The 25,505-nt window shown below is 41.7% G+C and overlaps 1 protein-coding gene across 2 annotated transcripts; it reads right to left on the bottom strand.

Moving 5' to 3' along the window:
* Positions 1-96: 96 nt before the first annotated feature.
* Positions 97-25,505, bottom strand: tbc1d8 (TBC1 domain family member 8). Of its 2 annotated transcripts, none has more exons than XM_084022566.1 (20): positions 25,142-25,505; positions 17,701-17,811; positions 17,493-17,611; positions 17,174-17,402; positions 15,752-15,992; positions 14,040-14,247; positions 10,654-10,851; positions 10,078-10,227; positions 9,830-9,980; positions 8,940-9,154; positions 8,208-8,325; positions 7,072-7,357; positions 6,594-6,765; positions 6,196-6,321; positions 6,039-6,107; positions 5,683-5,953; positions 5,326-5,391; positions 5,077-5,163; positions 3,944-4,053; positions 97-2,411 (listed from the first exon to the last, which is right to left on the bottom strand). In XM_084022566.1, exons 1-20 carry the CDS (start codon positions 25,266-25,268, stop codon positions 2,019-2,021), a joined length of 3,447 nt encoding a protein of 1,148 aa, XP_083878692.1. In that variant the 5' UTR covers positions 25,269-25,505; the 3' UTR covers positions 97-2,018. The 2 variants fall into 2 exon arrangements, with proteins under 2 accessions (XP_083878692.1, XP_083878693.1); XM_084022567.1 differs by having other exon boundaries at positions 6,196-6,294.

The raw sequence follows: 25,505 nt of genomic DNA, 5'->3' as shown, positions 1-25,505 counted from the left end.
TACGTGGAAATAAAGGTGACACGTCTTGCTTTCAGAGAAGAGAAGGGACGTCTTTGAACGATGTCTTTTATTTCAAACTATTATGATTCCAGCTAGCCAGCACTATGTAACTGTCAATCATTTTTCCAATTATTTGAAAAAGTTTATAAAATATATTTATTTTGTGGTGCATTTGAACACATTTAATATTAAAGAAACGAGTAAAAAAATCAATAGAAAAGAACATCTCGATGCTAGATTCGTCCTTGCTGCACCGTTCTTCGTGAGGATCGTCGGTACAACTTTCTGATGAGGCAAAACTGACAAAAGACTAAAAATGTGACAAAAACACATAAAGCGTTTCACAGAGTGAGTTGTGGTTAAGCCTTTATCAGTTATAAGCAATTAATGTGTACAGAATTTGAGTTGCCAGGTTGTGAAAATCTCCTCCAGCGGGACAGGTGTTTGTCTTTTTAGCTCTTTAGTTGATCAGTTTACCTGCTCACTGTTTGACCTCCGACCTTCTGAATCAAAACTAAAAATGTACTTATTTACATTTCAATAACAGATTACTAACTAGCTTTGGCTGTTTGATGAACATGAGGACTGTGCAACACTTCCATACATCCACAACAACAGACTTAATGGCTTATTATTATCAGGAAGTGAGAGACTTCATTATATTATTAATGGCCTTGAGAAGGAACAAGTTAAAAGAGATTTTCACAACTTGGCAACTTAATCAAACGAATGGCTTATACAGAATTAGTTCATATTTATTAACCTTTGAATAAAGTATTTAGTCACAACTTATAAACACGTTGGCCCTTGAAAACTGTCTTTTTTGGCTCAAAATGTTTTGAAAAAGAAAAAATATACTTTCTGTTGTCAGTTAGGACGAAGTAGATGAGAGAGTCCCAGACCAAGTCCCAGGCCGAGTCCCAGGCCCAGGCCGGAGTCCCAGACCAAGTCCCAGGCCGAGTCCCAGGCCCAGGCTGAGTCCCAGACCAAGTCCCAGGCCCAGGCCGGAGTCCCAGACCGGGTCCCAGGCCAAGTCCCAGGCCCAGACCGGAGTCCCAGACCGGAGTCCCAGACCAAGTCCTGCCAGTGGGTCTGCCCAGTTAGACTGTTGATCTATTAACCGTCACAGATCATTTTAAAGAGTAACTAAACCACCACACCACGTGTGCTGATTGATTCAGGTCCATCTTGACATTTTAGTGGAAATTATTTTAATTCTGGATATTATGTTATAAACACACATCGCAACTGTTCTCCATCTCTGCCGGTTGCTATTGCAATTGAGTTTTGCTATTGGGCTGATCTGGAGTCAGGTGACGTATACGGAGGCAGCTTTAGCCCCTCCCCTCCGATAACTTCAACATCATCTCTGCAGACTGTTACCTTTTCAATTAGCCTGTGAATCTCTTATGCTAATGCTCATTTCTAGCATACACACATCTCAGCCTAGCATGTAAACTCAAAGTCACAAATCTTCTTGTCACAATAACTGAGCAGCACGTACCGAACCATAATCATCACAATAGCGACAAGCATAGCGATTAGCATTAAGCTAATTGAAAGGGCCGGCATGAGCGGTGTAGTCCGGCTACATGTTAAACTAATGTAGACCAGCCCAGCAGTTCATGTGGGGATTTTTATGTTCAGCGACTGTAGCATGACAACATGGTGGAATTAGCCAGCTAGCTAGCTGACTAGCCAGCCTCTAAAGTACATTTAAACAAGTTAATTCTTCATCCACACACTCCTGTCAGTGTGAGAAAGCTCATTCTTATCACCAGATAGCAGATTATGTAATGCTGATGGTTTCTATTCCCCTGAAAGGAGAAAACGTGTGTTGTGTGCTCTGATTGTAGTTATGGAAATGATCCAATGATAGATGTGACTGACGCTCATCAGCTAAAACTCTGGGGTTTAGTTACTCTTTAAGTCTCTTTTACTTCGTAGCTACATTCAGTCACATGACAGGAAAAGGCTATTATTGGCTTGTGTCGCAGCTCGGAGGGTTCACGTTAAAGTCAGTTGGTCCCCTGCTGTAGTGTGAGCAAACCCGCCCGCTGCTGGTACTGCTTCTCTTTGGCCTCGGCGATCTTTGCGCACAGATCCAACGGCTTCTCGAAGAAGTTCACCAGCACCTGTTCGGTGAACAGCGACGCCAGAATCTGAGAGTAGCTGACCGTCCACTCGCTATCGGCAGGCAAGCTCCCGCCGCCTCTGCTGGCATGGACCCCATCGTCTTCTGCGGTCACCTGGCTGGTGACCTCTGACCCCGAGCCGTGTCCGTGGTGGCCGGCCTCGCCGATCCGCAGCACCAGACTGGTCACGGTGGCGATGGCCTGGAAGAGGTCGTTCTCCTCGGGGTCGGCGTGGAACATGCTGTAGAGGGTTTTACAGAACTGGATGAACTCACGCTGTGGAGGAAGAGATCATATTATTTACTTTACAATGTTATACTTATTAGACATAACAAACTAACACATTCACTCTGAAACAATTAGCCAACACTGATAGTAGACAGATGGAAAATTACTCAAAAAATGTAAATTCATCTTTCATAAAAACATTTTTGAAGCGTGTGCCTTTTAAAATGTAATGTAAAATTTGCAACATTTCTCTGTTTTATCAGTTGTTTTTAATGTAAATTGAATATTGTTGTTTGTACTTTTGATGGACTTTTTCAATATAGGAATGTAAGAATAGAGTATATGTAAATATATATATATATATATATATATATATATATATATATATATATATATATTTATATAATGTGTAAATGAATCCATGCTGAAAACAATTGCAGATATTTGCTCATCCCATCCACTCTGACAAGGTGGAAATAAAACCCCTTCTAGACACACCAATATGCTTTAATCCGAAAGTAGTAAAATGTAGTATAGTATGAGTAGAAAGTGGTAAAAAAAAGGTGTAAAAAATAGAGTATGTCATAAGTTATGTTGTATTCTAGTATCGTCACAGGACTAACCTATGGAGCCTCAACACGAGTCAACCACTTGCTTTTCTGATTTCAGTGGAGTTTGTTTTATGGTGACTGGCATTTCAAAAATAATCACTTTGAATTGTATGCGTAATGTAAATGTAATGGTGTAACATTTCGTTTGTATTGTTTTATACTAGCACTGGGAGACACCGATGGCATAATCTATTTTGTCATATCCTTTTTTACTAAGCAATTCATATTTTATAAGTTATTTGTTTGTATACAGTGAGGATATACGGCTTTAAAAGGCTAAAAAGGAAGCAGAAATTGAAGAGGAGCTTGTACTTCACAGCAGTACAGCAGCTTTCCAGTACCTGGTCCATAGTACCTGCTTCAAAGTACCTGGTTCATAGTACCTGGTTTAAAGTACCTGGTTCATGGTACCTGGTTCATAGTACCTGGTTCATGGTACCTGGTTCATAGTACCTGGTTCATAGTACCTGGTTCATGGTACCTGGTTTAAAGTACCTGGTTCATGGTACCCGGTTCATAGTACCTGGTTCATGGTACCTGGTTTAAAGTACCTGGTTCATGGTACCTGGTTTAAAGTACCTGGTTCATGGTACCTGGTTCATAGTACCTGGTTCATGGTACCTGGTTTAAAGTACCTGGTTCATGGTACCCAGTTCATAGTACCTGGTCCATGGTACCTGGTTTAAAGTACCTGGTTCATGGTACCTGGTTTAAAGTACCTGGTTCATGGTACCTGGTTCATAGTACCTGGTTAATGGTACCTGGTTCATAGTACCTGGTTCATAGTACCTGTTCATGGTACCTGGTTTAAAGTACCTGGTTCATGGTACCTGGTTCATAGTAACTGGTTCATAGTACCTGTTCATGGTACCTGGTTTAAAGTACCTGGTTCATGGTACCCGGTTCATAGTACCTGGTTCATGGTACCTGGTTTAAAGTACCTGGTTCATGGTACCCGGTTCATAGTACCTGGTTCATGGGTGGGAGAGGTTTCTCCAGGTCCTTCTCTCTTTCTTTCACCAGATCCTGCAGCATCTGCTTCAGCTGCTCCTGGTAATCCGTCACTTCACCTTCAACACCTGCAACCAAACATCCAGATCATTTCCTGCACGCACAGAAATGTATCATCCCAGACAAAAAAATAAATAATAATAATATATATTAGTGCTGTCAATCGATTAAAATAAATTAACTAATTAATCGCACAATTTGCCGTAATTAATCGCAATTAATCGCTTTCTTTCTTATTAAGAATAAAGTATTTTATAATGGATATTTAAATGTAAAATTATGGAATTTATGTAGAATCAACACAAAGGAAGTTTTAAAATTCAAATACTATTGTTAAATAGCAGCTTTTTTTTAACTTTAAGCACAGATTCTCTCATGTGAACTACAGATTTCCAAAGAAACCATCAAGGCCATCAAAATTAACTGTCAGCTTGAAAAAGGCATATTTCTTATATGCACTAACAGAACATTTCCCCCTTACCGCTGACGCCGCAGCCTCAGCCAAAATCTTACGCTGAACTCCGTTAAAAACTAATGGCTAACGGCTTTGCGCCACATGTCGTCATAAGTCTTACGTCAGCCGCCACCGGAAGTAAACAAAACACAGCTGCGTTCATTTCGTAAAAAAAAAATTTACGTGTTAAATATTTCATAATTAACGCAAAGATTAACGCGTTAATTTTGACAGCACTAATATATATATATATATATATATATATATATATATATATATATATATTCATACTATATATATTCATACTATTTATGGTAAAATATAATATATATTCTTAATATTATAATAATATATATAATTTCCTTGACAGCAGGAATGTAGCAGAGTGAAAGTCAAAGCAGTGCTCTGTTGATTTCATTTGAACTAAAATGTTTTGGTTACATTTGATTTTGCTTCTAGAATTGAGGAATCAGTCTTATTCTGATGCAGAGACTTATAGAGGAAATGCAATAAAGAAATTAAAATCCAATGAGTTATAGTGATCTCAATGTTGATCAAAATAATCAGGGAGGGTGAAACCATTTTTCATGTTCACCCATAATGCCTTGCTAATAAATCACGGTGTGTTTGCACCAACCAGAGGGCAGATTAACAAACAGCGGTCTGTTTGTGGACATCAGGGGGCTCTTCATCAGAGAGGGGTCATCCTCACTTTCTGTCAGAGCTGCACACACACACACACACACACACACACACACACACACACACACACACACACACACACACACACACACACACACACACACACACACTCACACACACACACACAGTCAGGTTAACGGTTGGTTGACAGCTGATGACTTCACCGTATGAACAGAATAATAACCTGGTGGGATGTGCAGACGGTACAGCAGCCTGATTTTCTTATTCAGATCTTCACAGTACAAAGTGTCTGAGGAGAGAGAATAAAGGGTCACAACAACGTAGTAGTATACATTATATATAATATAATCTCTGCCTTTAACCGATCCAGCCAGCAAACTCTCTAAAGGTGACTGGCTGTTGCGGTCCATAAAGAAACTTCATAGTATAGGAAGCTAGAAACAGTCATATTACAATATGTCATAACACTGTCAAAGTCATAAAGTGGTAAAAAAGTCATAGTATAAATATCAGAGAATATAGAAGAGTAACTGTATATCAAATGGAAAAACATCCCAGCATAGTGAGTGGTGATACGGACCCAGCCACGCAGCGAACTCCCTGAAGGTGACCAGGCTGTCACAGTCCTGGTCCAGCAGGGTGAAGGTGCGGTTGGCCAGCGTGTCGGCGTGCTGCGTGGAGCCGCCGGGCCACGGCGCCAGCAGCCCGCACAGGCTCTTGAACTGAGGCCGGTCCAGCCGGTACTGTCGCTCCAAGTAGGAGCGGCTGGAGTCGCCGTAATACCACGACGCCGCCTCCGCCGCCGCCGCAGCGCTGCGGTCGCCCCAGTACAGACTGATGAAGTGCTCCGTCTGGACGGGAGGCGGAGTGTGAAGTTCAGTTTCCTCATGAAACCTCAAAATCTCTGAGAATCGCGTTGAAAACGTAAGAAGATACCTTGAAGAGCTCGTAGACGTCGGCCAAGTTGGTTGGAGAGATGGAAACATCTGGAGCCACCAGCCTCAGCTACACACACACACACACACACACACACACACAGATCAGATGATGCTGAACTCTAAGGTCAGACTCATTCACCTGTCTGTCTGCTCACAGCGTTCTCCTTGGTGGTGTCTTCGTGAGCCTGCAGGACCCGGATTCTGTGGCGACAGCGAAGCCTCTCGATCTGTCTCACCGTCAGACTGCCGAACTTCTGCCGGGAGGAAGCAGCAGAGAGTCGCTGCAGGTTCACTATGAAGACTGTATGTAAATACTGAAATGCACCTTCATTCAACCACAGAGAAGCACAACTGGTTTCAAATAAAGGAATAAGTTCCTTTAAAACTTTTTTTTCCTAACTTTATCTACTGGTGGAAGTTGGACACGTAGAACATTTACATGTCAAATACAAACAAAAGAGAAATCTGTAACTTAGATTAAATGAAATGACGTGTTAAAATCCCTAGAAAGAATGACTTCACGGCGAGCAGCAGCCGCCTGCGTGCGTCTCACCTCGTAGGACTCGTTGATGAGGTCGGTGATGTTGGTGTGTCCCACCGCGGGTACGTCAGCGTCGCAGGCGTCCTCTGCAGGAGGCGGCGAGGACGGAGGAGGTGGCGAGGACGGAGGAGGCGGCGAGGACGGAGGACGCGACAACACTTCACTCCCAACCTGGTCCAGAAAACTGCAACACACGGAGCAGTCTCAAATAGAGGACTTCTGTTCCTTGTAGTCTTTTAAAAGAAAAAAACCCAGGAAATTATATCTTAAACAAAAGCTGACTGACTAATCTCAAACGCCAGCAGAGACCTGGCTGGCAAACCCGAACCGCCCATCATCAATCAGCTGATCCTGTTCAGGGTCGCGGGGGGCGGAGCCGATCCCAGCACACATTCAGGGTGACGACCACCACACTCACACACATTTAGAAACATAGCAATGACATACTGTTCAGATGCCGTTCATCGTGAGTAAACCTTGGTGGGTCTACCTGGTGAGAATCATGAGCGCCTGGCCGTCGTCTGTGCTGGAGGACAGCTGGGCGGCGTTGGCCTCCAGCACCGCCAAACCCAGCTGGAAGATGGCTTTGATCCCATGGAAGAAGAAGCAGTCCACCACGCAGATGGCGCTGTGGAAGGGCAGGACGCTGAGGAAGAGGGTGAGGAACCAGGACAGGGACACGGAGGAGAGGGCGGACAGGTCCGGGACCTGTTCGGCCAGCTCCGGCAAACGCTCCCGGATCAGCTCCTCAAACACCGACTGGTCCACCTGAGCTCCTGCAGAGAGGAGCGATGGAGTCAGACGTGTGGACGGGATCATGCAGAGACGATGTGGTCACTCCAAACATCCAATGTATCAAACTCAACAAAAGCAGTAGTGCATTCATTGAATTTGCATTATAATGTATATTAGAATTAGAAGCTATTTCAGATTTAGTCTTTAAACCTTCATCCTTCATAGTTTTAGTCCAGTTTTGTCGCCAAAAAGTCGTTAAACTTCAGTCAACTTTTAGTCAAAATGTATTGATTTGATTGAGTATTTGTCCTCTGTCAAAGGTCCTTTTTCCAACACTGTTGAGGGTTTGTGAAGTCGTCTTGGACTGGAGCCGTGTTTCACGGTTCTGACCACTAGATGGCAGCAAGCTTTACATTCTGAATGTTAATTGACACAAAGTTACAACATCTGTGCGTGAAAACAGGACGTTCATGTGATTTTATCATCTTTATATAACCAACCAGAGAGAGAAAGAAGAATTGAGTGTGTCGCCTGATGTTTATGTGTCTTTAAAAACGTAATTACAAATGTGCTCACACAGACATGGACGGTGCTTTGTTGTTGTTTTTAAAATCTCACTCATAAAAAGAGAAACTCAAATCTTTGGTCTACTTAAAGCAAAATCGTTTCAAACACAAACATGTGGATATTAAAAGGAAATTGTTTCAAAAGTGCCTTGATGTCATAAATAAACCGCTTCACAAACACAGGAAATGAGCTTTTACTTCCAACAACAACAGGCCGTTTGTGTTGTTTGCTGTTGTTACGTGACTTTGAACAAGCTGCTGCCGCTGTACCTGAACGTGAGTAAATAACAGCTGCTGCTGTGTCTCTTGACCTCTGACCTCTTACCTATGACCCTGCGGTTGAAGTAGTCAGGCAGCATCCGCTCACACACGGCCACCAGCAGCCAGAAAGCTTCTTCTTCTTTGGCGTAGAGCAGCAGCACCGACGCCAGGATGTTCATGGACTGGACAGAGGAGGTCACGCGGGGTCACATGGGGTCACATGCCGCTCAGGCAGACAGGAAGTACTTCATTACAGATGTTTGATTACATTGAATGAGAGGTAATCCAACACACAGCGTTGGAGCATGTATTTACACTGTTGGGAACTTAAATACCTTCGTTTACATCAGATTCTGCCTTCAAATCAAATTTCAATAAAACTGCCCAAAATCTGTCCAACATGCAGAGCAGCAGCTTTATATGAATACAACTACCATTACTACTACTAGTACTGATACTACTGCCAGGACTAATACTACTGCTAGGACAATACTACTACTATTATTACTAGTGGCTTCTACTACTGACTACTACTGCTACTACTACTACTACAACACCATTCAACTGGACTACTACAACTACAACCACAAGATTACATTACAACTACTACTTATGAGAACTATCTCAATAGAATTTCTAGATTTGTTTAATTTACTTTTATCTTAGAAAAGCCTTTTTCAGTAGAATAGATTTGTTAGATGCAGGAAATGTCATCACCAAACCCACAACCTTAGTACTCCTACGACTCCTACTGTGATTAAATACCATGACGTCCTGCGGCGGTACCCCGTCCTACCTGACAGTACCCGATCTTGGGGTTGCGGTGGGCGTAGGCGGTGAGGACGCGCCTCAGAGCAGCGATGCCGGTGGGGTTCTGGAAGGCGGGGTGGTCCGGCAGCGAGCGGTGGAGGTCCCGCTCTATCTCCTCCGTGGCCAGGCTGCTGTGGCCCATCGACTTCTGCACCAGGCCGCTGTAGTAGCCCTGGTGGGCCTCCAGCTCCGAGGTCGCGTCTGCACCAACCAGAGGGCAGACAGAATGAAGAAAACACAGCCGCTGCTACTATCACAGGTGCATTGTGGGATGTCCACTCTAATGCGGTGCTGCCTCTGAATCACGTATTTATGTCGTTTTTTGGAATGTGTTGACAAAGGTTTAACTGTCCTCGTTGTCCTCTTGTATCTTGTGTTGTATATTGTATTAAAAAATAGATAATGTTCATAACTCTGTTTTCATGAGTGTAAAAGGAAACCTCTCATATCTACATAGAAGGCAGCTCCGTGTTTCTACAGCAGAAGGGACAAAGCAAACACGGCTCTACAGAGAGACTTTGTTATGGGGAGGGGCTGCTGGACGCTATCCTACACGCTTGGAAAGGGAGGGGCGAGGGGGAGTGGTGTCCTTTAAAGTGGAGCTGAGACATAACAGTATGGTGACGTGTTTCTGAGTGAAACAGGACAGACGGACGGGAGGAAATAGATTTGATGGATACAACCTTCTCCAGGCCTTTAAAGGTAGCAGATGGATGGATGTCAGGATGTGATTGGTTGAACGTGGTTTTTACTAGCTGATGGAAGCGTGTGTTGGATTTTGTTTTCCATGAAGATATCAAAATAAACCCTTTTTGTATCTGTTTCAGTGTGGTTTTTATATTTCAGCTTGACTCCATCTTCTCGGTGGTGTCTCACCAGAAAGTGTCATCCACAGCTCCCCTCGCAGCGACTCTGGTATCCCCATGGCAACAAGCCTCTGGATCTTGTCTGTGCGGAACATGTGGACGCCACGACCGAACTCCGAGAAATGATCCTCCCACAGCCCTTCCTTCACCTTCTCAAGGTTCTACATATACAGAATATATATATCATATACTGTACACATCCATGAAAACACAGTATTAAAAGCCTTGGATGTTAAATGAATTGAATCCATCCTGTACCTTGCTGCTGTTGGTTCCTGGTTGGTTTTGGTGGAAGGCCGTCATCAGAGCCTCACTGTTGACGGTGTTACGCAGAACCTGCTCCTCGATCTCCTCTTCATCAGAGTGACCCGTGTCGTAGTAGAAGGTGTAGTACGGGGTCGGCGACCTCTGAGCGACACGAGAGAAGGAAAACATGTCAAAACCGTTGAAGGGGATACATGAGACGTGGGTTGTGTGAGCGGTAGTAAGCAGATGTTTTCATACAGTTTTGCTGTTAAACATTTCAATATATCCAGATTTTTCTCTTCTTCGTTCAAAGCATGAGAGAAAAACGTTAACAATTCAAGACAACACGGGGCCGAAGTATTCCTTTATCCATTTAACCTTCTGATTGGAAGGAATATTATTTTAGTGTGTTTATATTTTTATGTAAAAGTCTCCAGAGTGTCAAAACCTAAAGTCCATGTCTGAAGAGAGTTCCTCTTCCCCACACAAACTCTGATCCTGAACGCCTCCATTCAGATTAGCCTTTTCTTTAGGTATTTAGTAGGAAGCTTAAATACTGAAGTATTTCCACAGTATCTCCACACGTACCACGCTCCTCTTGGAGCTCCTCTTGCTGCGGAACATGGACTGTTTCCACTGCAGGGCTCGGAGTCTGCAGTTCAGGTTCTCCACCAGCTCGTCTCGGTCCTGCAGCTCGATCAGCTGGAAGGCCTTCTTGGTGCGGACGCTCACGATGACGGGGTTGGGAAGGAGGCTGGTGCTCTCCGCTTTCTCTATGGACAACACCTGGGGGGTAAACACAGTTTACTTTATACTTTTACTTCACACCTCTGTAGTCTGCAGCTTGGGGAGTAACAGAATACATGGAACGGCGTTACGTAATTTGGATACAATAAAAGAAACTGTTACTGTGGTAACCGGAATAACTGGGCAGTTACAGACAAAAAAGACAGATCTTTTTAAAAACACATTTTGAAAAAATGGGGATTATTAGCAGCATTACAATTTTACATATTGTTTATTGTAATTACAATTAGATTTTTGTGTAATAATATTTTATATCAGTGTTTTAATTATGATCAGGATTCAAAGTAAAGAATGATATAGGGTCATTCCGTGCCAACTCAGCCACCCATGTACATGACACCTCTCAGATTTTGCTGAAAAGCGGGGAAAATATGCCTTATGTTACCAAACAAAGGAATCTGAAGTTTCAGGTCAATATCTCAAACGGTTTGCCCGTGGCGCCATTTGAATTTCAAGTGCCACACCCATTTTTGACACATTGGAATTTCGCATTTCATTTGTTGGCATTTTTTTAGGCCCATAACTTCTGTTCTAATACGGATAGAAGGCTGAGAATTGCTCTGTTAGTTTATTGTAATGTGTACTACACAATTCTACAGGCAGAATCAACATTCCTTACTGTTTGGGTGAGAGGTGGGTCACCAAAGTCCAATTTTTTTTTGACGGCCAAAATCATTTTTCACTTTTTGGGTGCTCCTAGCACCACGATGAATGATCATATTTATTCCAAGCAGGATTATTTGTTATATTTGGGACCTTTGCTCTTGCCAAAATGAATTTGAAGGGTATGGTACCACTGGTGGGGGTTTTATGGGGGTCTAAAAACCCTCCCGGGCAGAGGTGACTCTTTTGGAACCCCATATTTGGACCCCCAAATGACCACGTGAGCACTTGATGATCCTAATGGGATTTATACCAGATAAAGATACATATTTGTTCTTTCTTTTAATGAAATAAAACCTTCGACTATGAAGCTCCTTGATATGAATTTCATTCGTCAAAATTCACCATTTTTGACTTTTTTTCCAGAAGTCTGGAATGTAGATCAGTGAGAATTTAGTGATGATAAAGCATGAAAATAGTGGAAATAACTTAGTATTATGGTCAGTGATGGCAAACAATTAAATATTTAGACTGCTGGCCATTCATTTCCTGAAAATCACAAATTAACCCCTTATCCCCGATGAAAGAGACCCGCCTGTGTCAAGCGACTTGCAGCACGAGCAAGTCTGCAGGCCACTGATGCAAACCACATTCTGACACCAATGGAGATGTTTCAATGGGCAAAAGAAAACATTAAGAACATTACATTCTTCTTTGTTAGTGCAGAAAATAGCAATTATCAGCCTTCTATCAGTATTAGAACAGAAGTTATGGGCCTCCAAAAATGCCAACAAATGAAATGTGAAATTCCAATGTGTCAAAAAGGGGTGTGGCACTTGAAATTCAAATGGACGCCAATGGGCAAACCGTTTGAGATATTGACCTGAAACATCAGATTCCCTCGTTTGGTAACATAAGGCATATTTTCACCGCTTTTCAGCAAAATCTGAGAGGTGACATGTACATGATGACCCGATTTTGGCTGTTTTCACATGGAATGACCCTATACATCGTGTACGTTGTGCGCTGGTCTGGACTGAAGTGTTTTCCAGTTCACTATCACGGCCTCCAGATCAGAGAACGCTTTCTTTGGCTGGAAATATACAAATATACACTATTTGGTCTTCAGAGCTGAAAAGGGAAGCAGCCTCACCGCTCAGAGCAGCTTCCTGCACCGAAGACACTCACTGTCCAGAGACGGCACATTAGATTGAAACATTCACAGGGAAGCCTCAGAATACCTTCATGGTGAGAATAGCATGTAGTCCAAGTACATTTCAGTTAAATGCACATAATTACCACGATTATCACGCATGGAAAAGGAAACATAACTGGGAAACAATAAACCTAAACCTTTATATGCATATTGGGTATTGAAAAAGTAATCAGTAATTGTATCCAAATACATTTTTAAAGTAACCCTCCAACCCTGGTAGTCTGTGTATATGCATACTTATACATTTATATTACTTTTATTTTAGATTTGTTCTATTTGATCCCTCATTTTAACATTATTTTATGTTTAGACACACTCACATCCATTTATTCTGCTGAGTCACTTTAATGGGTTGAACATTATCAGCCACATGAAACCAGACACTCTTTAACCAGCAGCAGCCTGAGTAAACACACACTGTGTAACACACTCTCCAACAACACCTTATCCAAACCAAACAAAGAGAAACGTTCTGATGAAGTCTCTTGAATAAAGGCATGAGGAAGACTCATAACCGTTAAGTCACTGATGTCATTTGTTAACGGGCTGGAAAAGTCACACGATGGTGTCGTATCTCTCATCAGTCTAACATCCCGTCTAGACTCAAAATATCACTTCATGTTCATCAGGTTTACTCAGGTCAGCTGGACTCACTTCCTGGAGGCCTTCACAGCATTATTATTATTATTATATTATTATTATTATTATTACAACGTCACCAAACAGTCGGGCTGGAACAGCAGCCGGATCATTGCAGAACCCACGCAGGGATCAGAGCACCTGTCCCGTTATGTCATTTATCATCTTATCAGAGTGGTGCATGATGGGATATGCCTCATTGTTGTGCTCAGCTTGCACTTACAGCTAGCTGTGTTATATCCACGGTGTCTGTCATATAAATCAATAATATAAATAATGTGCTGGCTACATTCAACGATACATACCTAAAAACAAATCTGAATATCTTATATGTACAACAATGAGTGTATAAATAAGCAGTTGTGTGTGTGTATATATATATATTCAACTCATTATAATATATATTTACATATATATACACACTATCCAATGACCTCATGTATGGATCATTCATATATAAAGCGGTGGTGTATGTCCTGTGTGATCGGTGGAGGCCACTAGTGCCGGGCAGTCACACCATTATCAGTCAACTATTGCTGCCAATTTAACGGTCAACCTCTAATTCCTGAGGTCAGAAGTGACACACAGTAAGTATAGTGTACTTGTGTTAGTATGGACCGCTGATACCAGGATTAACTGGAAGCCATCAGTCTCATTATAATAAGGACCACAGACACCACATGAGTGGACAGGAGACTCGGGGACGTACCTCTGAGAGGGGGATGAGCAGGACGCAGACGCCTTCCTCCCGGCTGGAGAAGCACAAATAGCTGTCGGTGGTGTAGAGGCTGCCGGCCGTATGGCAGCGTGCATGTGGGGTCCATACTGAGCAGGAGGCCACCTCGTGGAGCCGCTCACTGCGAGGGAGCCGGAACAGAGCCAGGACGTACTCCCTCAAAGCCTGCTCCTCCAGGACCCTGGGAAGGAGATGATGAGGGGAAGACTTAGGCGGTGACACACAGATGTGGACATTTGGGGGCAAAACAACACCTGAAGTAACACAGTACATAGCAGTCAGATGTTTCTGTTCATTCTGATATCGTTGTTTCCGATTCTGACTCTGACTCTGATGTGCAGCTCGGCCTCCACACTGCTCCACTAGAAAGGCTTGAGCTGTTCACTTTTACTTTCTTATCCTTGAGATCCAAATCACCCGGTCATTCCCAGTCATTCCCAGACAGCTGGGTAGCAAGAGAGTTTAATACAACTGGAGAATTTCTTCCTTAGTCTTTTATTTAACATTTATGTGTGCAGTTCACCTTTGAGCCACACGAGGGAGCCTGAATGTTCGTAATGTTCTGATAATTGTATACTTATAACATTGAATCTAATAAAACAAACTCGACATGGCTGTCTAATCTACAATAGCAAAATGAAGAGAGGAGTTTTAATTGTTCTTAGATGTCATCTAGTTTTCCTCTTCATAGTGAAATCTGAATAGACGGCGACAGCAGAAACAGATGACCTTAGTGAGGGCAGTGACCATGCCTATGAACCATGTGTTTAAGAACATGTTGAGGATTGGCCCACCATGATGAATGAACACCAACACTGAGGAGAAGTGTCTGTTGCATTCTTCCTTTCTTCAGTTTTCTCTTCACTAATGCATGCTCAGTCAACCGTATCCACAGTAAACACATTTTCTATTTATAGGTACAAAAGAAGAAACACTGTTCTGTGTTGTGGTCGGTCACACACTCATACATACTCTGTAGTTCAGGCTCTTTACTTTCAGCTCCACTTGCTGTTATGGTTTTCAGGTTTTTCAAAGACAGAAATCAGTAACCTCCATGTCAAGGTCACAAAATCTAAAAATATATAATATAATGAATTATAACATAACATCAACCATCTGTTAAGGCTGATAGAAATGTGGTCCGACTCTGGTTGTAATTCAGTTTACGTCCAACAGGCCATGTTATCTTGGATTATGTGTAGTTTAGGACCACCGGAATAATAAATAATCAAATGGTGGTAGAACGGACATGGAGCAGTTTACGGTGCTCATTTGACTAGAAAAAAGGAAATGGGGATTGTATTTAGTTATTAACTCAACTACTATTACTGCGACTAATTCTGACCACAATACAACAAATATTATGAAAAGAACAGATTTTTACAGAAAGATGTAAAGTTGACATCAGCTCCTGCCGTTGTTTGGCGTGATAAAGGACTTGTGAGGTCATCGACCCGTCAAACAGCAGAGAGCGGTGCTGACGTGGGATTCACCTCCATCCTGATAAGTATGTGGTGGCGAGCTCCTCAAATGGACCAGACCATTCTTGTAAAATAGGGAAGACGACCACTCACTAACTAATTAGAGTGGTTGCGTGTAAACAGGAATATTAGTGGAATAGCCATGAGAATGTTGCTCCCTCTGCGGAGGAAAAGGGCTCTAGTGAGGAAGAAGAACCAGCTGACCTCTTGGTGATGTGAGCCGGCTGCTGCAGGACTCGATCCAGCTCCAGGCCTTCGCTGTCCAGCAGCCTCCTGAGGGCGATGTCGGCCAGCTGCCCGATGACCCCGAACGCCTCGTCCACGTTGAGGAACATGGAGAACTCCCTCTGCCGCTGGCGCGTGTGGAGCCGGACGGCCTCCGTCATCAGACCGGTGGAGACCCGCTCCAACCGCGTCACGTCCGCCCAGGGAATCACGAACTTGACTGAGGAGGAGAAATACAACTTATATGGAACTGTTAGCAATGAAGCTCAGCTGCAAACAATCAGAAATAAATGGCAAATTGATATTTAAATCTTATTAATTAATAGTTATTTACTGTTACCAATCAAATTGTGTTATTTGGTCATGAGTTTATGTAATATGAAATAATTACTTTATAAATGATATACTGATACTGATAAGAGACGCTAACATTTACATTCTGATGATCACATTAGTAAACTATTTATTAACACTACATTTGAAATGCTATATGCTATATTAATAAATACAAAGATGGCTAGATTTGTTTAGATCATCCATTGAAAACATTTATTATTAATTTAAAAAAATTATTTGGTAATTATTCACAATTGCTTTATATAGAAAAATAAACAATAAATAAACTGTTAAATAATCATTAATACACATTATTAATTATTATTTCAAGTTTTTTTTTAACAATAAAATCATCATTATCCAACTTACATTAACTAGAAATGTATCATATATTATGGATGGTTATTATAAAGTGTTACTGCATCTTGTTTTTCACCTTTTCATTCACAATTTGCAAAATTCAGTTTAAAAACGTTCCATGAAAGTAGAAGAATTAAGAGTTAGGAAGTGTGTGCTTGCTGTTATTTGTGTCATTAACATGAGAGTCTAGGCTGCAGTTGGTTGGAGATCCTCCTACTTTCAGGCTCCATCAGTCAAATGTGTCACATTGTATAAAAGAGCACAAATATTCATACATTTTGACCTAAAATGATGTATGAAGAGGGAAAATGTAGGAATGATATGAGAGATTGTAAACCTCCTCTCCACTCTAACTGTTGGACTTTAGCTCCGAATATTACATTTTTAAAAATGTGAGAAAGGCATCATGGCTGAGCTTCAAAGAAAGTTAAATAACTTAAATGGGATTTAAATGTTGAATAATAGTCTGAATGTGGAACATTTTAAACACTGAATGGAGTTTCTAAGTATGTATAAACTATCATATGAAGGAATAGACAGCAGTTCTAAAAATGCATACCTTAAATATTTCTGTTAATAAGTGAGATTTGCAGTAGTAAAGTTGTAATAGTAATTTCTATGGACATTTGATCATTTTGGACATGGTATTCATTCTGAATAATAAACACAGCATTTAGAGTGGGAAATGGCGTTGAGTGTACACACCCTCCTTCCCCAGCAGGAAGGAGTAGAAGGCCACGTGGTTGATGCTGAGGTAGAGGAAGCCCTGCCGAGGCACCCGGCCCTTCCAGCAGCAGCAGGAGTAGTACGTCACCAGTTTCTCTGACGAAGGGAGACCAAAGTGCAGCTCGAACTTCAGCAGCACCTCCCTGAACTTCTCCGGCTCCTCCTCCTGGGCAGCCTGGCGACCCCGACCCTCCTCTGCAATAAGGCCCTACGCAGGAGGGAACGTCCATAATGCAAAAATCAGTCTTAAACCCACAGTGAGACATGACCTAAACCCGACCTCTGACAGGACACACACCATGACCTTTCCTCTGACAAAGCTGGCAACATCCTCCTTGTTCTCAAACACAGACAGAGAGTGAAGCAGGTTGTGAACCAGCCAGTCCCAGTGCTTGTTCACCTCCTCGATGGCGGCGCCTGGCGGACAAAAAGACTCAGATGAGGGTTCAGAAAACACACCAACGTATCTGAGATGAACTGATAGGAGAGTTGATGGTTCAGCTCACCGCTGGCAATGACCCAGCTGATCTGGGAGCCGGGAACCTGGAGGAGGATGCGGAATGGCGAGACTCTGGCATTGGAGTCCAGCACCGTGTCCAGCGCCCCCACCAGGAGACCTGCAGGACGACGACACAGAACGTCAGGCGGACAGACACCAGTCATTGTCAACTGTCATTTTGTGTTTGCTGAAGAAGAGCTGAAATGAAACAAATAAAAATACCTGGAAAACAAAATATAATGCGTGCTTCCATGAGGTCAACCAATGACATCCATTCAACCTTTAGCGTCACAGGGCGAATCCACAAACAGCTAACAGCTAACAAACTGTACAACAATAATAAATAGAGAACAAAATATCCATTAAATTGATGAACGATGGTTGCTCGGGACGATGGTAACAGTTTGGTGAGCTGTCCCTGCAAAGGGAACTTTTTCCGTCAACATAGTGATTGTCTTCACACAAAGGCATGAAGACAATAAAGAGCCACAGGAAGAGCTGCAGAGAGGAAGGAACAAACCTCATCACAGTTCTACGAGTCTCATTTTAAACTCTTCAGTTCACTTCCAATAATAAGATCCGGCAGAAAATCTGTTTAGTCAAACTCACTGGCAATTTCTAGAGTCAAAACAACTCCAGATATGTTTAGAAGAAGAAAACGGTTTGTTAGTCATGTTCACTTCTGCAAATAAACAGACCAAAAACCGACGGAGCTACACTTTGTGAACAGGCTGAAGCTGCATGTAGAGCCTGCTCTCATCACGTCTTCCTCTCCTAACAAACCACAGCTGATCAGCATCATGCTCTTCCAATAACTACTCTTTAATTCTGTATTTCCTCCATCTGTCAAGGGACAGAGCTGCAGCTCGGGTTCTCCACGAAACTCTCATCTAATCGTACACATTTACGATGATGACACACATGATTATGTTTGAATAACATCAATGCTTACCTGACAAGCACAAGTCCGCACTTCAAGGTTAAAATATCCTCCTATACTTCTCTACTATTGCACTAGATATTAGGGCCGGGAATCACAGAGTAACTCACGATACGACAACATCACAATATTGTGCCGGTGATAGCGATGATATGCCGATACGTTGAGAGATAATCATCTACAATATGCATCATGATCTCTGTGTATCTGAAGGAGAAACACAGTTACGATGAATATATAGTGGTATTATTTGTCAACTGAGATTAAACAACGTATGACAAAGTGTCATACTTCGTCCCTCAAAGCTATATATATATATATATATATATATATATATATATATATATATATATATATATATATATATATATGACTCTGGTGAGGCAACATGGTTATGCATGGAATCAGTAAATAGCACCTGCAGATTTTAATAAAAACATTATTTTAATGGATTTTTTAAATTTCTATATTTGGTGTATCGCAGCAGGGAGTATCCCGATATATCGATATTTGGATATATTGTCCCACCACTACTGTATATGACTGAAATGATCAGGATGTGTCGACCACGTTTCACATCTTTGTTTTGAATGAAGATAATGTATGACAATGGTAGCCAAGCTGTTTAGTTGCCATCCCTTTTAAGATTATTTCATTGTTTTTCACGAAAAAAGAAGCTCACAAAAACAAATGTTTATGTTGTCTGTGACACAATAAAAAAATGCGTTTCTTCACTAAATGTAAAGTGATTCTGTATGTTATATGTTTTAGTGCCATTTTAAGAGCTCTAAGCATCTTAATGCTTATAAGAATAATGCGTAAATCTTAATTATGTTGGCCAGAATAACCATGATATTAAATGTTCATATTGTCCCAGGCCGACCCCTGAGTTCACATCACCATCAAACTGGGGTTCTAGCGATGAAGTGTAGTCGTCTCATTTAGCAACCACATTTTGTAAGACACATAAAAGCTTCACAATTCACCAGGAGGATTTACTGCAGTATTTTTCATCAGTTTTATTATTGATAATATTTATTATGATCATTCTACTGTTCTCTGCTACTTGTCGAGATAAAGAAAAGTTGTTTACAAAAACTTGAAATAAAAATGTTGTTTTAATAAAAATTTGAAATTGTATGCTCTCAATGTTGAATCAGTGTTTCCCTGTGGTAACGTAAATAAATTCAATATATTTCAAGGAATTGAATCAAAGTTAGACATTCACGTATCATGACACCACTGACAAAGACTTGGTCTCAGCTCACGTCTTTTAATACACAAACTTGCCAGTGAACTTTGTACGGAATTGCACCTTTAAAAAATCTGTCAATAATTCCAGAATGAAAGTTAATTAGAAAATCAAACGTTAAGCCCATTAATTTCCATTCGTACAGCTTTGTCTCCGTGTGGCTAAACTGGATTTGCATCCGCTGTCTAAATCACACCCAACCCCTCTTACCATGCTGAACAGTGAATATGGAACGTGTCTACACAATAATCATCATTAAATAATATGTAATGTTGGTGGGCGATCTTATTCTAATAACACAGAGATGATGTGAACATTAACGTAGGACATGTTTGAGTATCGAGAGGCTAAGCCCCGCCCCTTCCGGTGGACCACCACAGGACCTTATAGTCAACGACCAGAGACAAATATTTCTTTCATCACGTTTGAATTGTACCACGATTTACACTTGTTTTGTTTTTTTCTCATTTTGTCATCTACCTGTTGAAGTTCCAGACTGAAATACATAATAATAAAGGCCAGATTCAAAATTATTGTATTATTGTCAAACCCAACCATACCTGTACGAGCCTGAATATACAGAGGAAGAATTGCACGAGAGGGATGCTCAAAGGGCAGAACGTGAACGAGCGTCTGTGGAGACCGAGATAGTCCCCGCTGGAGCTGAGAACCGGGACCGAACAAACGGAGACTGGTGGTGCCAGGAGGGAATCCCCCGCAACGCGTCCGAGGGTTTACGGTTCTCCGGACGGAGCAGAGATTCGGGTTTGCGGTGCGTAATTGTGGGTTGGCTGGGCCATGGGCTGCCCGGTGTTTCCGTGAGGTCCAAGCGCTTTTCAGACAGCCTTGGGGGTATAAGTGCCGACAAATCGGCGGTGTTCAGGTGTGTATTTACCGGAGGGATTCCGAGCAGCGCGTCTTAGAGTTTTGAGTCTGACGGAGCAAAGTAAAATTCCGCTGCTGCTGAGAAACTAGTCCCTCAAAAAATTGATGATTCATGCGATGCAAGGTTAGTTTTGTTTCAAATATTATTCTATCAACACAGATATGTACATCAACAGTCTAGTGTTTTAATTGATTTGCCTCGGGTGCACTGTGGAGTCGGTATGAGTGTTTTTAATGCCATGCTAACTAGAACCATTGACTTGCACTAGCCATAGCACAGCGAACTCGGCAACTAGAAGAACTGAATGAAATGTCTTGAAAACGTCTCCAGACGTCTCAAACACACCGGCTCACTTGGAAAATAGGTCTTATGTCCAGAATTCTGAACTATCCCTTTAAGACACTTGGAAGTTATGCTTTCCTCTTGATGCCTGTTTTCAACCAGCCTTGTTTGGAATTTTGTTGGCAGGATTATCATCAAAGTACAACCTGCATTTCAAAGTTATGACTAAAAATGAGGGCGGTTGGATCTCTGCCCTGGTAAACACAAAACACCACATGATACATGAGATCAGTATCAGTTCTCCTGCATACTGGAGGTCGAGAGTATACCATTTAAATCAACAGCAGCCAAAACAACAACCTGAAAGTATTTCATCACAATGGGATTCGCTGGTAACGCACCAGATGGTTTGTTACATAGAACCAGTTATTGTAAACTGTTTGGGAAAGGGCACTTTAGAGAAGAAACTCTAAGTTTAGCATGAATAACTGTTACTGGTGCCTTTGAGAGTTTATATTATTGAAATCATGTGATGAAACTTTTTCCTAAAAGGAAAAACACCGTCATGTTCTCCACTTTAATAGCACACAGCAGACCCTGAAATCAGCAGCCCTGTGTGCTGAATCAAGCAACCTTGTTTTGTTTTTTTTAAATGAAGAGAAAGAGAAAGACTCCCTCGGTATCACGGCCTGCTGGTTGTTCCAACTCTAAGCTTGTGGAGATCAAATCCCCCCCAGCCACTCTGGCTCTCAGCCAAACGTAAAGCGTATCTCAAAGTCAGAGTCGACGTGCCTGAAGCTGCGAACGCGACAGCCTGGCAACACAAAACCATCCGTCCGTCACCACAAAGCCTGAGGTTTACTCTGGCAAACCTTCCAGAAGGGAGAGTCAATATGAGCCGTTCTCTGCTCATTGTGAGGAGAGACACAGAGGCTACAGGAGGAACCCACGTCTGCTCTCACATCTGCAAAAACTGGAACGTCCGTTTGTCCTTGAATGCATCAAACTTAATGATCTGTTTGCTAGTCAACGCATTAAATCAAGGCAAACTGGTCACTACAGAAACACAGACAAAGGCTGGTATGAAGGAGGTGTAAGGTGTGTTTTCACAGCGTTGAGACCTGAACTTCACTTTCTGCTTTAATCTTTACAGCTTCTCTTTCCAAAGTCAGATCAGAGTCATATTAAAGCAGACAGCTCTGCTCGCTGCCGTTTCCTCCGCCTGTGTGGCAGGAAACACAAGCTGGTTTAATTAGTTAATGGTGAACGACGTGACAACAGGACTTGACCCTTCACCCGGCTCACTATGGGAACAAACACATACAGAGAGTAAACCCCGGCCAGGAAGTTCCTACTATTCTCGTTTATGAGGAGAGCTCTGGCCGGGTTTCCCCACTGGGAAGAAGAATAAAGAAGACACTGTAGACGCTGTAGTTTAAGTGTCCCTCGTCACATAAATAGACGACTGCCATGTGTCGGAAAAACCTGTTACACAGACACAAAACACAGAGGAAGCGAGCCAGAGGAACCAGCAAACACTGGAAGTCATAGCGGGGAAAGCACTCGGCCTGCAGCTGCAAGCAGCACGTGGTCACACAGGAGCGTTAGAGATATCACTCAGTGAAGGTGGAGACAAGTACAGATGCTGCAGTCAAACTCTGAGGTTAAAGTACACAAATATCAATAATTCATCAGTGAAAGTACTCAGAATATATTACATAATAATTATTGAATAATACAAAAATATAATAGTCGTATCAAATGGCAATACTAAGGGAAAGGCCAAAATCTTCTATATTTCATATCTCGATAACGATATATCACAATATGTTTTTTGGTAGTTCAATAAATAAATGGTTTGTATCAAATATGGTTAGTAATGTGTGGATCAAATACTTTTTTCTTTTGTGCGAAATAATCCGATTTTCTGAGAAAGTTGTGTGCTTGTTATTTTGAATTTAGACGTCATTGTGTATCACGATATCTTCCTATGAGGCTCAGGTTGCACAAACAGTAGTGCTGTCGGATGTTACAGGAAAAACTGTTCTGACTGCATTAAAAAGCCATACAGATTATAACAATGTAACTAAATGTTTGCTATTTATATATGACAGTTTTCCTAAACCTGATTTTACCCTTCACTTACAGTATTGCAATATATTGTATGGTAAACCCTAAAAATCCCACTTAATGACAAAAACTGTCTAATCTGCTTCTGAATTTTCAACAGGGAATCACAGAGAGAGTTCAGATTCTAGTGTAGATTACACTGACTTCAGTTTTCAGTCACAACAATATTCCTTTAAGCGTGTGGTTATTGCACTATTGTTTTTTTAATGTTTATCACACAATTACTATTTCCTATTATGTTGGATAAAAAAGAGCAGAGTTATAATTGAATAGGATTGGAACTACAATTTCTGGACGCAGGAATAATAATATATAACTTAATTGTTGTTTTACTAAGGATGGGAGGATATGGGAGTTTATCATGGATCACAATATAAAAACACTCACAATTAATCGTGGTGAATCAGAAACGTCATCACGAGTGACTTGAAAAAGCTGTCAGCTCACTGTCATGGCAGAGAAGTGAAAAATGAAGCCTAATTTAAATATTGCAGGGTAGAAAAATAAAACAAAGTTATGCTAATACATACAAAGTCAATGCAAAGACGTGAATAGATGTGAATGATGATGAGAGGCGATATTCAGACCTAACAGAGCATGACCTCAGACTCTTTACTCATCACCATCATTATGGAGTTATTTCAGCAGCTGTTTATTGCTATTAAATCAGAGCTGAATCGTTTATTTTGTTGTCTACGTGAGGTAAGCCCCGCCTCCTCTCAGAGCATCCAGCGTCCCCTGCCCTTTATAAATGACTGCGGTGAATTCAAATAAACTAGAATAGATTTGCACTACATTTCACATCCTACTGTGAACACAGGATGTTGACTAATCACAATGAAATATCTCTGTCTTCACCCCAAGAAACTAATATGTGATCCTTTCTGCCTGTTATGTTTGTTACATCTTAATAACATCTTACATTTTAATTTACAGTACATCCATCCCAATCCTTTAATAGGCCATGAACAGAAACCAATATGTGGTATTTTATGTTTGAACTTACTTTTATACAGATGTATACATCATAACATTGTAAGTGGTCACTGGATTAAAGATTTAAAGTATTGAATACATTTGATTTAAATGTAGGAGCAGCAGACAAGGAATATGTGGGCACACCAATTAATGACTGTAGTGTCAAAAATTAAACTGTAGTTTTCTGGTGCATACATGCTGATTTCCTTGCAGTGTAACCTTTTGAAAACTACACACTATTTTGGCCGAAAATCAATCATGTATATTATAGAGATGGGACGATTTATCACAGATCAATTTCCATTATCGGAATAATCGTAAATATCACAACTTATTTAAAATGTGTTTACCCTTTATTTATCCAGGGAGACTTTATCATTAATGATCTATATAATATTTGATTTTTTTCACAAATAAAAGATTTGTCTCATTTGTGTCACAATAAAAATCTGTTTCTTGATAACATAAAATGATTCCAGTGTGTTTTAGTGAGATTTAAACCATATTTTGATAATTATCGGAAAATAAGATCACAGTTATTTTGGCCAGGATTACCTCAACATGATATTTTATGATATGCTTTATGATTTATGATCAGCTCATCTGAGTAATTCCATTGTTTTTCCACTAAAACAAACTAAACATAAAGTGATTCCAGTATGTTTTAGTGACATTTAGAGTGTTTCAACCATATTTGATGATCATCAGGATAATATCACAATTATTTTGTTAAGGATAACCACGACATGGGATTTCCATATGGTCCTATGTGTAATCAGACCCGGACTGTAGTCCAGCAGTGAACAACCCGGGACGTCCTGAACTGATCATTAACTCTTTCCTTGTGGGATGTTTTCTTCCTGGTTGTTCACTTCTACCCTGACAGCTGTCTGTCTGCCTGCTTCTTCTCCACTCTTGTCCTGCCTGCCTGCCTGCCTGCCTGCCTGCCTGCTGTCTGTCTGTCCCTGTGTAACTTTTACCCGTGATCCGGCCCGCCGGCTCCCCGTGGCCTCTCCTCCTCTGGACGAGGAAGAAGTCGTTGCTCCTCACGGTCACCCACAGCTTCAGCGCGTTTTTCAGCAGGACTTCCTCCGGCTTTAGCCACATTTCTCCTGGCAGGGAGGGACCGGGGGAAGCCCTCCGCCGTCTCGGTCTCCGTAGCGGCCGCGGAGTAAAGTTCCCCCCGCTCGTCCTCCGGCTCGGCGGCGGCCTGATCGATCCTACAGCGGCGGGGTTTCGGCTTCATGGATCCATGATCCTCCTGCGCTGCCGACAGCTGCAGGCTTCCCACTTCCTCGCCTCACGTCTGCTCTCTCACGCCCGATTTACAGCAGCTGTAGCCTC

Source organism: Eutrigla gurnardus (genome assembly GCF_963514095.1).
Source record: "Eutrigla gurnardus genome assembly, chromosome: 12".
In the NCBI taxonomy this organism is placed as follows: Eukaryota; Metazoa; Chordata; class Actinopteri; order Perciformes; family Triglidae; genus Eutrigla; species Eutrigla gurnardus.
The sequence above is the reverse complement of the archived record's forward strand: the minus strand, read 5'-3'. Positions and strand labels throughout refer to the sequence as shown.

Bases quoted from the DNA above. Each gene is read 5' to 3' on its own strand.
- tbc1d8 (XM_084022566.1), bottom strand. From the start codon at position 25,268: ATGTGGCTAAAGCCGGAGGAAGTCCTGCTGAAAAACGCGCTGAAGCTG. The intron at 17,812-25,141 runs GTAAAAGTTACA...GTCGTCCTGCAG, and splicing joins GCCGGCGGGCCGGATCACGG to GTCTCCTGGTGGGGGCGCTG. The intron at 6,322-6,593 runs GTGAGACGCACG...GTGAACCTGCAG, and splicing joins TCATCAACGAGTCCTACGAG to CGACTCTCTGCTGCTTCCTC.